The sequence below is a fragment of the Penaeus chinensis genome, chromosome 5 (assembly GCF_019202785.1).
Source record: "Penaeus chinensis breed Huanghai No. 1 chromosome 5, ASM1920278v2, whole genome shotgun sequence".
In the NCBI taxonomy this organism is placed as follows: domain Eukaryota; kingdom Metazoa; phylum Arthropoda; class Malacostraca; order Decapoda; family Penaeidae; genus Penaeus; species Penaeus chinensis.
This window is the reverse complement of record NC_061823.1, coordinates 32588270-32603680: the sequence shown is the minus strand read 5'-3', so window position 1 is coordinate 32603680 and position 15411 is coordinate 32588270. Positions and strand designations below refer to the sequence as shown.

At 45.5% G+C, this 15411-nt stretch overlaps 1 protein-coding gene across 1 annotated transcript in view; it reads left to right on the top strand.

Annotated features, from left to right (window-relative positions):
• LOC125025652 (B-cell lymphoma/leukemia 11A-like) overlaps positions 1–15411 on the top strand; it is a gene marked incomplete in the record, with an annotated part of 49619 nt that overhangs the window by 32725 nt on the left and 1483 nt on the right. Inside the window, 1 exon segment of the mRNA XM_047613760.1 lies at positions 9575–15411. This exon segment is cut by the window's right edge and continues 1483 nt beyond it. Coding sequence (XP_047469716.1) covers positions 9575–11848 — 2274 coding nt within the window.

Here is a 15411-nt window from a genome sequence, read left to right as displayed (position 1 = left end):
TTGCTTGTGCCCTTTCTGTTTTTGTCTTTCTTTCTCGCTCTTTAGTCTCCTCCGGTTTCTAAGTTTCTTTTTATTTCTGTGTCTCGTCAGCTCTTTATTGATGCGCTGTTTTTATGTTTTGTAATTTTTGCTTATTTTGTTCTTTTTTATTCGGTTGTTATTTATATGTCTGTTCGTCTATCTAGTTCGTCTATCTTTTTGTTTAAATTTTTTATATTTATTCCCTTCGTTTCCCCCCCCTTTTTCCCTTTCTTCATTCCTTCTTTTCTTCCTCTTTCCTCTTTCCCCCTTTTTCCTTTCCCCCCCCCTTACCCCATTCCCCTTTTTGGTTCCCTTTCTTTCTTTTTTCCCCCTTTTCCTCCTCCTCTCTCCCCCCCTCCCCCCTCCTCCCCAAACTCCCCCTCCTTCCTCCCTCTTTACCCTCCCTGTCACTCGAGTCTCCAGGGAAAAAATTTACCCTCCCCCAATTTTTTACCTTTTCGCCCTTGCCCTCACACCGGGGGGGGGGTGGGGGGGTCCCGGGCCCCGGGGTCCTAGGTTGTGCTTTTCCCCGGGGGATAACTTTTGGGGGGGGAACTTCGGCTTCTTTGCTGTCTGTGGGTTTTTGGGGGCCTTAATTTTTGTTTGTGGGTGTGTGTCGTTGCCGCCCCTTCGGCCAGGAAAATCGGGACGCGGGTCGGGGGACTCATAATTTTTTTTTTTGGAAAGGGAAAAGATTTATTTTTTTTTTTTAAGATTTTTTTGTTTGTTTGGTGTGTGGGGGTTGCTGTAGGTTTGTGTTGTTTTGGTTTTTTTTTGGGGATTTTGTTTTGTTTTGGAGTTTTGTGTGTTTTTTTTTGTGTTGTTTTTTTGTTTGTTTAAACTTTTAGTTTAAAAAGGGAAACTTAATTACTTATCTAATATTTTTTTATTTGTTCAGTTGTTTTGACACCCTTCGTTTTTAGAGGGGGGAATTCGTGGGAAAGGGGGGTGCAATCCTCAGTTTTTTTAAAAAAAAAAAAAAAAAAAAAAAAAAAAGTTTTAAAAAAAGATAAAAGGAAAAACAGGTAAATAACGGGGGGGGAGAGAGTGAGAAAACGGAAGAGAGGGACCGAGATCGGGAGTTTGAAGAGATCGAGAGGGGAAAATGGGGGCCCGAGAGGGCGGGAGATCAAAGAGATCGAGGGGGCCCGAGAGGGGGGGAAAACCCGAGAGGGCGAAAGGGGCGAAAAGGGGCCCGGGGAGGGGCGCAAGGCCATTGGTCATGGCGAGGGCGCCGAAGGGGGCCGTCAAGGAGAGGTCCGGCGGGCCTTGGGTTTTTTGGGGGGGTTATAAAGTAGCGTGTTGGGGACCTGCCCGGCCCCCCAATGGGGGGCCCTCCCTGGCCTACCCCCCGGGGGGCCCCGGGCGCCCCCGCATGCCCCTCCTGCCCTGCTTGTGCCTTCCCCCTCCTTTCCCCCTTGCGCCATTCTCTTTTTCCCTCTTTTTCCCCTCCCCTCTTCCCCACCCTTTCATTTTCCCCTCCCCTTCTCGCAATGTCCCTCTTCTCCCCCTCTCTCCTCTTCTTCTCCCCCCTGCCTCCCCCTCCCCCCCCGCCCCTTTTCCCCCCTTTTCCCCCATTTCCTCTTCTTTCCCCCCCTCACCTCCTCCCCTCTCCCCCCTCCCCCCCTCCCCTCACCTCCTCCCCTCCCCTCCTCCCCCCTCCTCCCCTCTTTCCTCCCCTCCCCCCCTCCCCTCCCCCCTACCTCACCTCCTCCCCTCACCTCCTCCCCTCGCTTTCCCATACCATCACCCGGTCCTTCCGCTCATGACCGCCCGCTGATGGACCAAGGGTTCTGTGAATGCCATGGGGGACCGTGTTGGAGGGGGGGGGGGGGTGCTTGTGCCTTTTCTGTTATTATTTTTATTTATATTTTTTTTCCTTCCTTTGCCTCGTGGTGGATGTGGATGCGTATTTTCGTTTTTGTATATGGTGTTGTATTGAGTTTGTTTTTGTATATTAAGATAGAGGAGAGACGGAATAAATAAAAGAGAGAGAGAAGCGTTTAGATAGATAGATAGACATATAGATAGTAGATAGATAGCTGATGATAGATGCATGTAGTAGGTTATAGATGAAAAATGATGATAGCATCTGTCGCTTTTATTTTTCTTTCGCCGTGGTAAGATTAAGCGGCCAAAGAACAGAAAATTCCAAAGTGGGGTTTTTATCCCCTCCTCTCTCCCCCCCCCCCCCCTTTCCCCCCCCCCTTCCCCTTCCCCCATGTTGTACCTTCGGGGGGGAGGTACGGGGGAGGGGTCGAAGCAGGGGGCGGGAGGGGGTAGTTGGAAGGGACGGGGGAAGGGGGGGGTCAAGAAGGCAAAAGGTGGGGGGTGGGAGAGGAGAGGGGAGGGGGTAGAAGAAAAGGGAGGGGTCACGGGTTAAAAAGGGGGGGGGGGGGGGGGGAAAGGGAGGGGGGGAGGGGGGGAAGGGAGGAGGAGGGAGGGGGCGATTTTGGCCTTTTCTGCCGTTTTTTGGGGAAAAGGAAATAGTTAGGTGCGGAAAAGGTGTGTATAAGGAGGAATTAAATATCCGCGGTTCTTCATCATGGCGGTTCCTTTAAAGAGAGTTAGAAATGATCTGTTATATTTTTGTTCTGCTTGTATATATTTATTAACGGGGTTCTGTATCATTTTCTCGGTCATGTTAACGTTTTTTTTTTTTTTTTTTTTTTTTTTTTTTAAAAAAATTTTTTTATTTGTAGGTGATGATGTTGAAAAACGTTTTTGTCGTTTTAAAAAGGGAGGGGAATTTCCGTTTTTATTTTCTCTTTATTTTTTATTTATTTATTTATTTATTCATTTTCAAGGATGATTATGTGTCTCTCTCTCTCTCTCTTCCTTCTTCTCTCTCTCTCTCTCTTCTCCTTCTCTCTCTCTTTCCCTTCCTCCCCTCCCTTCACTCTCTCTTTCGTACACACAAACACACACACACACACACACGTAGCTAATGAGCGGGCGGGCACAGAGTGTTTGCTTTTAAGCCCCCACCCTGTAATCACCCCCACCCCCCCCCCACGCCCCTTCCTCTCTTTTTTTCTTCTCCCCCAACGTGACCTTGCCCCCCCCCCTCCATCTTTTTGCCCACCCCCCTACCATACCCCCTCTTCCCCCTCCCCTTTTTTTCACCTTTTTTTTTCTCCACCCCTCCCTCCCTTTCCCTTCATAATTTTGTTTTTAAAATGTTGTGATTGTTTTGGGTGGTGTTTAGTAAAAACCCCTCGTTGAAAGGGGTTAATTAGCGTTTCCCTTCTTTGTTGTTGTTTTTCTTTTTTTTTTTTCTTTCCCCGATTCTTCTTCTTTTTCTTCTTCTTCCGCAAATTCTTCTTCTTCTAAATCTTCTTCTCCTTCTCCTTCTTCGTCCTCGTCTTCGTCTTCGTCTATTCATTTTTCTAATCCTTCTTATTCTTATTCCCCTAAATCTCATTCTCCTAATTCTTCTTATTCTCCATCATGGTAGAAAGAAGGAGAAAACGAAGAGAGGGGAAGAATGACAACTGTGATAAAATAAAAAAGCCCAGGAAGGCGAAAATAAAAGATGACACAGAGAAAAAGCCAAAACGTTCCTCAGAAATGACGAACGCTAGGTAGGCCTACGAGCGTAATGAAAGGTTTACGTCTGTCCTGTAATTTACTCGACCACCTGGCCCAGCCTCCAAGATCATCATCTCGTGAGGCCTGTAGCAAAGGCAAGGCTCAAGGAAGAGGGGGAGGGAGGGAGATGGAGGGAAGAAATAGCGGGAGAGAGAAGGAAGAAAGAGGGGGAAGGAGAGGAAGGGGAAATGGAAAGAGGGATGAAGGGGGGAAAGAAGAAGGGATAGAGGGGGAAGGAGGAGGATGGGGAATTAAGGGCTGGAAGGAGAGAAGGAGGGAGGGGAAGGAAATGAAAGGGAGATAGGGAATACAAGGAGAGAAAGGGAGAGGTAGGGGGAAGGGAAGAAAAAGGGACGGTGTAATTGCTATATGTAGACCATGGTGTTGAAAATGCAATGGGCTCGTAAAATTACACCCATAGCGTGACTTAGAGACGGAAGACCAGAGTGACGAATTAGTAACATCTCTAATTCAAAAAGATTTCGAAACCTTTCCCTATTTTAGGAGCGATCGGTGAAATAGTGAAGAGAAGGATGAGGAAACGCAAGAAATATAACACTGGTAAATTATCCCAAGAGATGGAAAGAGAAGAAGGAAAAGAAGAAAGAGATAATATAAAAAAAGAAAACGGACACTTCTGCCTGCCTCATGCTTGCAAAACTCCTCATATGCAAAACACATGCAAAAGACCGTATTCCGCGCCCGGGCAGAGTGCATAATTGCGCGTTCTTTCGTGTTCTGACGAGGGAGAAAGAGAGAGATAAAGAGAAGAAGAGAGACTGAGCGGAAGATGTAGGCAGCGAAAGTAACGTTCTTGATGAAAGCTCAAACGTGTCTTCTTTAAGATTTTTTTTTTTTCATTTTTTTTATAGAGGGAGGACTTTTCTCCATTTTTATTTTTCCTTTCTCTTTCTCTCTTCTTTTCTTGTGATTCTTTCCTTGCCCTTTCCTTGTCCCAATTTTTGTTATTGCTCTCGAGTGAAATGTGAAAGGGAAAAAAGGTGTGTCACTTTTTAAAAGTTTTTTTTTTTTTTGCTTTGTTATTCCCATGTTCGTTTATTTATTCATTCTCGCACTGGCTGTGCTGAACAGATCGTTCTCATTTTGCAAGATAAATGTGCATATTTTTATCTAAAACAAACGGAGAAAATGCAAAGGCGCAAGGAGGGAAATGGAGAGTATGGGCGAAGATAGCATCACTTCTTAAAGATGTTAGCCTGTACGTTGATGACGTCACCAGACTGGATCATTTCCTCGAGAGGGACGCGCGGGGGAGCATTCGATGATGAATAAAAAACGGGAAAATTGATTAATGTATATCATATGTATAGATTTGGAATGAAGTCGATATTTTATATAATTTACACGCGCACGCACGGAAACACACACACACACACACATACACACACAACACAACAACACAACACACACACACACACACACACATACACACACACACACACACACACACACACATGCACGCCCATATGCTGAGCGTGGGCGTCATCTCGCCCTCTTCCCTTGCCCCATGTCTGTCTGTCTGTATGTCTGTAATCCACACCTTTGATTAATAGTCTTGAGACAGACTCGAATGTCCTTATGATCATGATTGCGGTCGGGGGGGGGGGGAGGGGGTGAAGGAATGGGCTGAGAGAGGGGATGAGGATACTCTTCTTCTTCTTCTTCTTCTTCTTCTTCTTCTTCTTCTTCTTCTTCTTCTTCTTCTTCTTCTTCTTCTTCTTCTTCTTCTTCTTCTTCTTCTTCTTCTTCTTCTTCTTCTTCTTCTTCTTCTTCTTCTTCTTCTTCTTCTTCTTCTTCTTCTTCTTCTTCTTCTTCTTCTTCTTCTTCTTCTTCTTCTTCTTCTTCTTCTTCTTCTTCTTCTTCTTCTTCTTCTTCTTCTTCTTCTTCTTCTTCTTCTTCTTCTTCTTCTTCTTCTTCTTCTTCTTCTTCTTCTTCTTCTTCTTCTTCTTCTTCTTCTTCTTCTTCTTCTTCTTCTTCTTCTTCTTCTTCTTCTTCTTCTTCTTCTTCTTCTTCTTCTTCTTCTTCTTCTTCTTCTTCTTCTTCTTCTTCTTCTTCTTCTTCTTCTTCTTCTTCTTCTTCTTCTTCTTCTTCTTCTTCTTCTTCTTCTTCTTCTTCTTCTTCTTCTTCTTCTTCTTCTTCTTCTTCTTCTTCTTCTTCTTCTTCTTCTTCTTCTTCTTCTTCTTCTTCTTCTTCTTCTTCTTCTTCTTCTTCTTCTTCTTCTTCTTCTTCTTCTTCTTCTTCTTCTTCTTCTTCTTCTTCTTCTTCTTCTTCTTCTTCTTCTTCTTCTTCTTCTTCTTCTTCTTCTTCTTCTTCTTCTTCTTCTTCTTCTTCTTCTTCTTCTTCTTCTTCTTCTTCTTCTTCTTCTTCTTCTTCTTCTTCTTCTTCTTCTTCTTCTTCTTCTTCTTCTTCTTCTTCTTCTTCTTCTTCTTCTTCTTCTTCTTCTTCTTCTTCTTCTTCTTCTTCTTCTTCTTCTTCTTCTTCTTCTTCTTCTTCTTCTTCTTCTTCTTCTTCTTCTTCTTCTTCTTCTTCTTCTTCTTCTTCTTCTTCTTCTTCTTCTTCTTCTTCTTCTTCTTCTTCTTCTTCTTCTTCTTCTTCTTCTTCTTCTTCTTCTTCTTCTTCTTCTTCTTCTTCTTCTTCTTCTTCTTCTTCTTCTTCTTCTTCTTCTTCTTCTTCTTCTTCTTCTTCTTCTTCTTCTTCTTCTTCTTCTTCTTCTTCTTCTTCTTCTTCTTCTTCTTCTTCTTCTTCTTCTTCTTCTTCTTCTTCTTCTTCTTCTTCTTCTTCTTCTTCTTCTTCTTCTTCTTCTTCTTCTTCTTCTTCTTCTTCTTCTTCTTCTTCTTCTTCTTCTTCTTCTTCTTCTTCTTCTTCTTCTTCTTCTTCTTCTTCTTCTTCTTCTTCTTCTTCTTCTTCTTCTTCTTCTTCTTCTTCTTCTTCTTCTTCTTCTTCTTCTTCTTCTTCTTCTTCTTCTTCTTCTTCTTCTTCTTCTTCTTCTTCTTCTTCTTCTTCTTCTTCTTCTTCTTCTTCTTCTTCTTCTTCTTCTTCTTCTTCTTCTTCTTCTTCTTCTTCTTCTTCTTCTTCTTCTTCTTCTTCTTCTTCTTCTTCTTCTTCTTCTTCTTCTTCTTCTTCTTCTTCTTCTTCTTCTTCTTCTTCTTCTTCTTCTTCTTCTTCTTCTTCTTCTTCTTCTTCTTCTTCTTCTTCTTCTTCTTCTTCTTCTTCTTCTTCTTCTTCTTCTTCTTCTTCTTCTTCTTCTTCTTCTTCTTCTTCTTCTTCTTCTTCTTCTTCTTCTTCTTCTTCTTCTTCTTCTTCTTCTTCTTCTTCTTCTTCTTCTTCTTCTTCTTCTTCTTCTTCTTCTTCTTCTTCTTCTTCTTCTTCTTCTTCTTCTTCTTCTTCTTCTTCTTCTTCTTCTTCTTCTTCTTCTTCTTCTTCTTCTTCTTCTTCTTCTTCTTCTTCTTCTTCTTCTTCTTCTTCTTCTTCTTCTTCTTCTTCTTCTTCTTCTTCTTCTTCTTCTTCTTCTTCTTCTTCTTCTTCTTCTTCTTCTTCTTCTTCTTCTTCTTCTTCTTCTTCTTCTTCTTCTTCTTCTTCTTCTTCTTCTTCTTCTTCTTCTTCTTCTTCTTCTTCTTCTTCTTCTTCTTCTTCTTCTTCTTCTTCTTCTTCTTCTTCTTCTTCTTCTTCTTCTTCTTCTTCTTCTTCTTCTTCTTCTTCTTCTTCTTCTTCTTCTTCTTCTTCTTCTTCTTCTTTATTTTCATGTATTTTTTTCTTCTACATATGCCAGAAGAGTGTGTCACTGTCCTCCATTTTACGAAACCCTTAATTACTGTATTATTTATTTTTCTTCTCCCCTCTTTTATACGTTCCCGTCCGTCAGATAGATGCAAATGCAGTGCAACTTTGTGAAAGGAAACCTCCCTCTCTCCCCACCCTAACCCCCTAAAAAAAACGAAAAAAAAACAAAAAAACATATACTTTACATGCGGTGGAGGGAAAAAAATGCATGTTTGTACAGTATTAGCCGCAAACGGGAACCAGTAACACGAAGCCGAAGTCACTTTGCGGCGATACGGATCAGCTCCAGTCGGAGGCTGTGTCGCGTGGAGGGAGGGCAGTGTTGCCAATGTTGTCCGTCGACCTTCCTTCTCTTCTTGCGCGCGCTGTGTTATAATTTCTCTTTTCCCGAACCGCCGTCGTTTACTTATTCCTAGACATTTCCATATCCCTCTATTTAACAAACAAATCTACAGAAAAAAAAAAAAAAACACCACGACTCATAGAAGCACAAGTGAGAAAAAAAAACCAAGGGGATGGGTGGGGGGGGAATCTATCTCCGTGGCTCGCCTCTCCGCCCCGCCTGGCTTGGCAACAGTGAACACAAACAATGGTGTCCACGCTGGCTGAAGATGCACACAAGAGCCCCCGCGACCACGCATACGGACACATGACGATTTGCATAAACGTTATTATTATGATTTTTGCGTCGCCTTCTTTTCTGTGTGTGTGTTTGTTTGTTTGTTTGTTGTGGATGTTTATTATTTGGTTTGTCTATTTTTTGTGTATTTGTTTCTTTGTTCCGGTTTCTTTATCTCTCTCTCTCTCTCTCTCTCTCTCTCTCTCTCTCTCTCTCTCTCTCTCTCTCTCTCTCTCTCTCTCTCTCTCTCTCTCTCTCTCTCTCTCGATATTTATCAATCGTAAGATAAGATCAACCAAATACAAGAACAAAAACAGAAAAACAGCAAGTAAAAGGGAAAAAAAGATATTACAAACGAAGTTTATTTGTTTACCAAACTCTTCGGGAACCGCAGCGAGTGTGGCTTGCTGGCGTTATACGTGCACGCACACGCACGCGCACTTACACAAACATACACGCACATACACTTATACATGCACCTACCCATACACATGCACTCACACACACACACACACACACACACACACACACACACACACACACACACACACACACACACACACACACACACACACACAAACAAACATAGATATACAAGGAAAGGTGAAAAAGAAAAAACGGTATTGAGTGATTTATATTTTTTATCGTTATCTGTACCATCATTACCAATATCATTATCATTAACTTTATCACGATTGCTAACATTATTACCCAAGATTGAGATTTGCGTAAGAAAGTTTACGTGTTGGCACCTCATGAGAAGGGGTAGGGAGGGGGGGGGGGCAAGGAAGGAAAGGGGGGGTAAGGCACTTCAATATGTATTTTTTGGGAGTTGGTGGGAAACTTTCCTGTTGGGGGGTGGGGGGGAGGGGGAGGGGGTGGCCCCACGAGACTCGCGGCACCGAACACCTTGTCCCGATCCTTCCGCCGTATCTTTGATTTTGATTAACCTTCATCTCGATAGTTTGATAATAAGGTAGGAAAGTTGTGAATTATTTATTTTATTAATTGTGTTAGTTTATAGTTTAATGTGTTAATGAATTTTAGGAATAGGTTATGAATCCCTTCCGACCAAAAAAAGAGGAAAGGAAATGGAGATCGACAAAGGCGCCGACGCATCGGGACTCGGCGAGGCCCAAGTCTGATGCATTATCTTTGGTCAGTTGTATAAGTAGGCAGCGGAGGCGAGTGGAAATTGCATTGTCCTTTCATGGTAGAATTGTATCGACAGGCCAGTGGCATCCCACGGGACGGCAGGTAGATTGGCTGGGACGTGTCCTGTCTCGTCCTGCCGTCCTGCTTTCAGCCTGTCTCTCGGCTTTGTCTTCCGGGATATTGTTGCGTCGGGTCGGGTCTGGTTGGTCGGGTACTTGGGACAGGCGTATGTTGTGATGGCTGGGTTGCTGCGTGAAAAACGAGGTCGGTTTCGGATTCTAACGGCTTCGGGGATTTACGAGGGGGGGGGGGGTTGTTGTGACTGTTTTGTGTTGATGTTATTGTTGGTTTGCGGTTGTATTTGACTAACGTCCGTCTTCTCTTGCAGAACCTGCGCGATACGTGTGCGGGACGTGCGGCGCCGTGCTAGGCTCCGCGTGGTCGCTCGTGCAGCACGTGCAGTCCTCGCACGGCATCATCATCTACCAGGAGGCGCCCGGGGCCACCCCCCTGTCCACGCCCTCGACGCCCCCGGGCCTTCCGCGCCCGTCGCACTCGTCCCCGCTGGCGTCCGTGTCGTCCACCGCCCCCACGGCGTCCGCGCCCCACCCGCCGCCCCTGCAGCTGCTGGACCCCGCCAAGGTGGACCTGACCAAGGTGGACATCACCAAGGTGGACCTGTCCAAGGTCGACCTCAGCAAGATCGTCCCGCCCGTCACTTCGGGCGCCACGCCTCTGCCGCCTCACCCGCCCGTGACGGCGCCCCTCCTCGACCCGACACATCCGTTCAACCTGCTGCGGATGCCTCTCGGAGACGCCCGCGCGCCCTTCCCCCCCGGACTCGCTCCGCCCTTCGTGCGGCCGGGCCACGACTTCCGCATGGACCAGCTCCTGCAGGAAGGTCTCCGTCTCAATCCCGGTCTGTTGCCGCCGCACTTCGAACGGCCGCCCTTTCTTGACCCCGGGCTGGGTGCACCCCGCCATACGGCGCCCACGCCCCTAACTGCTGGCGGAGACCCCAACCTTGATTTCTACTCACAGCGACTACGGCAGCTGGCGGGCACGACCAGCCCCACCAGCTCCACCTCACCGCGGAAGCCCTTGCCAACGCCTCCTCCCCCGCCCTTCTCCTCCCCCAACGCCCCCACTCCCTCCAGCCTGGCGCCCTCACAGACGCCCACCTCCACCCGATGCGAGGCCCTCGCGCAGCAGCACGAGAGGCGCTTCAAGTGCTCCACGTGCTGCAAGTGCTTCCGGTGGGAGAGCAACCTAGCCATCCACCAGCGCTTGCACACGGGCGAGAAGGACATCCGCTGCCCGAGATGCCCGGAGGCGCTGCCGACACCGCAGAAGCTCCGCATGCACATGAAGGCCCACAGGAAGAACTGCAACACCGAGAGCACATCGCCCGACTCCTCGCGCCCTCAAACCGAAGACGACGTCGACGACGAGGAGGAGGAAGAGGAGGAAGAGGAGGAGGAGGACGAGGAGTTGGACGATGAGGAGGACAACCCCTCCGTGTGCGACAGCAATGACGAGGACGACGACATTGTGGAGGAGGAGGCCGAGGACGACGAGCCGGAGGACCTGTCGACCACGTCCAAATCCACGGGCTCGGCGCCCGCCCCGCAGAGCGTCTCCTCCAGCACCACAGACAGCAACCACAAGTCCAGAGCCGACCAGCAGAAGTCCGTGGTCGGGGAGCTCATGGACAAGTTCGGGCTGGCCAACATCTCGGCGTACAGCGAGGCCTACCATCAGGCCCTGAAGGAGTCGGGCCGCCTCCCGCCGCCGCACATCGGCAAGGACGGCGAGAAGATCCACACCAACGGCATGGAGAAGCTCAAGCTACGAGATGACCTGACCAAGGGCCTGATGGGCACGCAGCCCTCGCTCGACCTCGCCCACCAGACGCTGCTGGGCGCCTTCGACAACCCGTACGAGGCCCAGAAGCGGCTGGCAGCCGCGCAGAGGGACAGCAGCCTGTACGCAGGCCTGTGGCTCCCCAACCTGGCTGGCACCGGCACCACCCACAGGGACCTGTTCCCGGGGCTCCCGCCCTCAGAGGGGAACTTCTTGCAGCGGAAGATCCTCGACGGCGGCGTAAAGGGCGGCGAGCTGTCCCTCGCGAAGCCGGGCACGAGCTCGGCGCCCAATACGCCCATCTCGCTGGTGCCGCCGTCGAAGAAGGAGAAGCGGAACGACACGTGCGAGTTCTGCGGCAAGGTATTCAAGAACTGCTCCAACCTGACGGTGCACCGGCGGTCCCACACCGGCGAGAAGCCCTACAAGTGCGACCTGTGCAGCTACGCCTGCGCGCAGAGCTCCAAGCTGACCCGGCACATGAAGACGCACGGCCGCATCGGCAAGGACGTCTACCGCTGCCGCTTCTGCGACATGCCCTTCAGCGTGGCCTCCACGCTGGAGAAGCACATGCGCAAGTGCGTCGTCAACCAGAACAAGAAGGGGCTGTTCCCGCCGCTGTCCGGCTCGCACGACGGCCTCGACTCGTACAAGGGCCTGCACTTCACGCCCGTCATCAGCGACGACTCGTCCAAGTCGGGCGGCCTCTTCTCGCCGCACTTCACGGCCGCCGCCGCCGCCAACACCTCCAACGACGACACCGGCGACTCCTCCAACTTGTCGGGCCCCGGGTCTTGAGATTGGGCCCCCGTGGTAGCGCCCCCTTTGCCGCCGCCAGGGACCCAGGGGCTCACCCCCCCGACTCTGGGCTTCTCCAGAGCGGCTACTCACCCGTGGGTGACTTCGGGCCGCCCACCGCCGCCACTCTTACTTAGGGGAGTGTCTGGCCCTCTGGCCCCGACGGCGCCGCCCTGGCCCTCGCCCGTGGTGGCACGCGCCCCTCTGACGCCCTCGCGAGCCCCTGCCCCGCCCACGTGACCACCGGGGGGGGCGGCAGGGCGGGTGGTGTAGCCCGCACATTCCCACACCTCGCGTCACCTGACTTCCCAGTGAGCGGCGCCCCTCCCGCCCACGCGGACTTGGGCGCCTCAACAAGCTAGTCCTCTGTGTTGTGCAACGGTAACAGCAGCAGCAGCAGCAGCAGCCAGGAGGGCAGCACGCGGACACTCAGCCTATTGTTCCTATTGATGTTATGTGTTGTGTATTGTATGTTGTCCTAACTTACCTGGTCACAACGGCGGTTCATGGCGGCGCCGCGGCCCGAGTGCCACGGTGCCAAGTTCGCCGCGAGAGGGCCGCACAGCCGGGCCGCACAGCCGGGCCGCATCTCCCGGACACAGGGAGAGGAAAGGAAGCCGCAGACACCGAGACACGCCTCAAGACCATCCAGAATGCAAATGTTCTTTTTCGAATCTTATTTTTGACTCTTTGATCATTATTTTATCCCTTCGCTAATTTATTATTATTATTATTATTATTATTATTATTATTATTATTATTATTATCATTGTCATTGTTAATCTATTCTTAGCTCAATCTCTATAGTATGATTCATGACTTTCTCCTCGGGAATAGATTTATTTAGATTTTTTTTCCACACCACTTTTTAAAAAAAGAAGAAAAAAAAAAGAAAAAAAAAGTTCTCTCCTCTTTTCCTTCTTATTTCATTCGGTACAAGTTATCAAATCTATCTTCCGTTTCTTCTATATTTTTTATAATCAGATTTGTTATCTTGATATGTAAATGTTTATGTCAGAGGAGTGTTTTTTTTTTTTTTTTTTTTTTTTTGTTAAGAAAGGTGGTTAAAAAAAAAACTTTGTAAAATATATATATATGATTAATAATGATAGTTACAAGAAAACAAAAAAACAAAACGATTAGTTATTTGGTGCAGAGATGGATTTGAAAAAAATGTCGATTACCCACCTCAGGGACGCTCACTGACGTAGAGGAAATGGAAGAAGTGAATAAAGAAGAAGAGAGAGAAAAACAAAAAAAAAAAAAACAGCAAGAAGGAAATGTTGTTATCGATTTTTCTTTTTCTCTCTCTCTCTCTATTCTTTATCGGGGGATTTTTTATTTAGAAATGTATTCAAATGTTATTGAAAATATTTGCCTTTTTTTTTTCTTGATTTGATTAATAGTTAGATTTGCTTTTTTTTCATTTAAATCGTTGATTACGTAACTTGATATACGGAAATGGATAATTGTGACTTTAATTAATTATTTTGCTAAATTGATCGTTCTCTGATTTTCTTTTTTTTAAGGGAAGAAAATGAAAATATTTTTAAAATTAGTTTTTTTTTAACCGAGCGATAGAAAATTGCACTTAAGGAAAGGAGAGATAGGAAGAAAAAAAAAATATTTTGAAGAGAAAAAAAGCAATTTATGTCTAGTACCTGTAAAAGATTTTCCAAAAAAAGCATGGGGAAATGCATCTTAATTTGCGATGATCTTCTGTTCTCTCATTTACTCTTTCTATCTCAAGTTCTATTCAAGAAACGAAGTCTCTGTACGCGACAAACCGACGCTGGTCACTTCAGTATTATCTCTGTATTCGTTCTGTTTACATTCTAGTTTTTTGTTCGCGTTTTCTCAGTCAACTTTCATCCCACCCGCGATGACGTCACAGCTGCCTCAGCCGTGACGTCATAACCGCCTCAGCCGTGACGTCACGTTGATGCACCGAGCATGTTATTCTCATTTGTAAATTTTTTTGTTTTGCTCTTTCTTTTTCTATTTATCTTTCGTGGCTACATTCCTTTTTTTTTCTTTCTTTCTTTCTTTCTTTGTTTTGTTATTATTGTTCATTCGCGTTCCGTGGCATCAGATATAATTTGTTATTTGCAGTTCATTTGTTAATCTTTTCTCATCCGTTTACGAATTCTGTGATTTAAAAACATATAAAAGTTAAAAATCATATAAAAATAATAGATAGCAAGTGCCATACGGTCGATAATAGATTTAGCCTTATTTCCATTTCACATTTTTTCTTTTTTAATGATTATGGTAATAATAAAATAACTACAAACTTCATTAGCGATAATAATAATGATAATTGCTTCTATCACCCCCACATTTTCTTCACTACAAAGCATTATTAGTGTCCTGGGCTTTAATTACCAATTATTTAATTAAATGTAGGCAGTAGGCCTACTTTTATAAACCAAAGATTTTTAGACTAAGATGCAACACCGTTACATATATATGTATATTTCGTCCCCCCCCCCCTCTCCCCGTTTTTTTTTACATTTTTTTTTCTCATCTTCGTCATCTTTTTTTTTATTTTTCGTATTTGTTTCCTACCTTTTTATTTTAATTTTGTTTTTTCTCTTCGTTTTGACTTATACTATTAGGCGGGTTGCATTTTGGAAGAGTTTCTCGAAACACTGTAAATATTGTATATAAGATAGTTTATATTTGTATATGTACTGATAGATTATAAACTGATATTGAACCTTTAATCCCTAATTTGTACAATCACGAACATTAAGAGAGAAAAAAAAAACAATTTAAAAAATATGAAGAATCTCTGCACCAAATAACAATATGATTTTTTTTATTATTATTGTTATATCAAGTGATTTAGGGAGAACGTCAGTTTTCATTTCGTTCAGTATTGTATTATTTTGTTCTAAGGTGTTCTAAAGTGTTATTTTTTTTTGTTCTATTTGTGTTTACATTGATCTATGGACGTGATGTGAAGTGGCCAGAACTCTACCCCCCCCCCCCCTTTTGAAAAAGTGTATATTGATGTTGATGTGAAGTGATGTGAAAGAGAGACAAGAGAAATAGTGAGAGAAAGAAACAGAAAAAGAAAATTTGGTCTAATATGTGAAGGAAAATAGATCCCACATCGAGGTTTTCTTTCTGTTATGTTGTATTAAAAGGAGAAAATTGTGAAATGAGAGACATTAGTCATCATGCGATTTTATTTTCTGAAAAATCAAAATAAGATGAAAAAATCACATACGTAAGACCAAGATGTATGTCAAAGCTATTGTTCAATAACCTCACCAATATTCAAATCTATCACCTTCATCATCAATCATCACTATTTGTGCGGCAGGAAAAGCGGAAAGAGAGAAAGAGGAAAAAAGGAGAGAAAATTTCCCCATTCTCCTATAATAAACTATCTCCCGGCGCCAGTGCGTGCAAGCGACGGCGTTCTTGCATGCGTTGTTGTGAGTGACGGCGTTCTTGTAAGCAAAATCGTGAATCCGAACGAAGCCAGTTGACCAGAAAGGTTTAAGCGACAGGGTATTTGCTGAGTCAAGCGTGCTGCCGATACAAAATGTTTC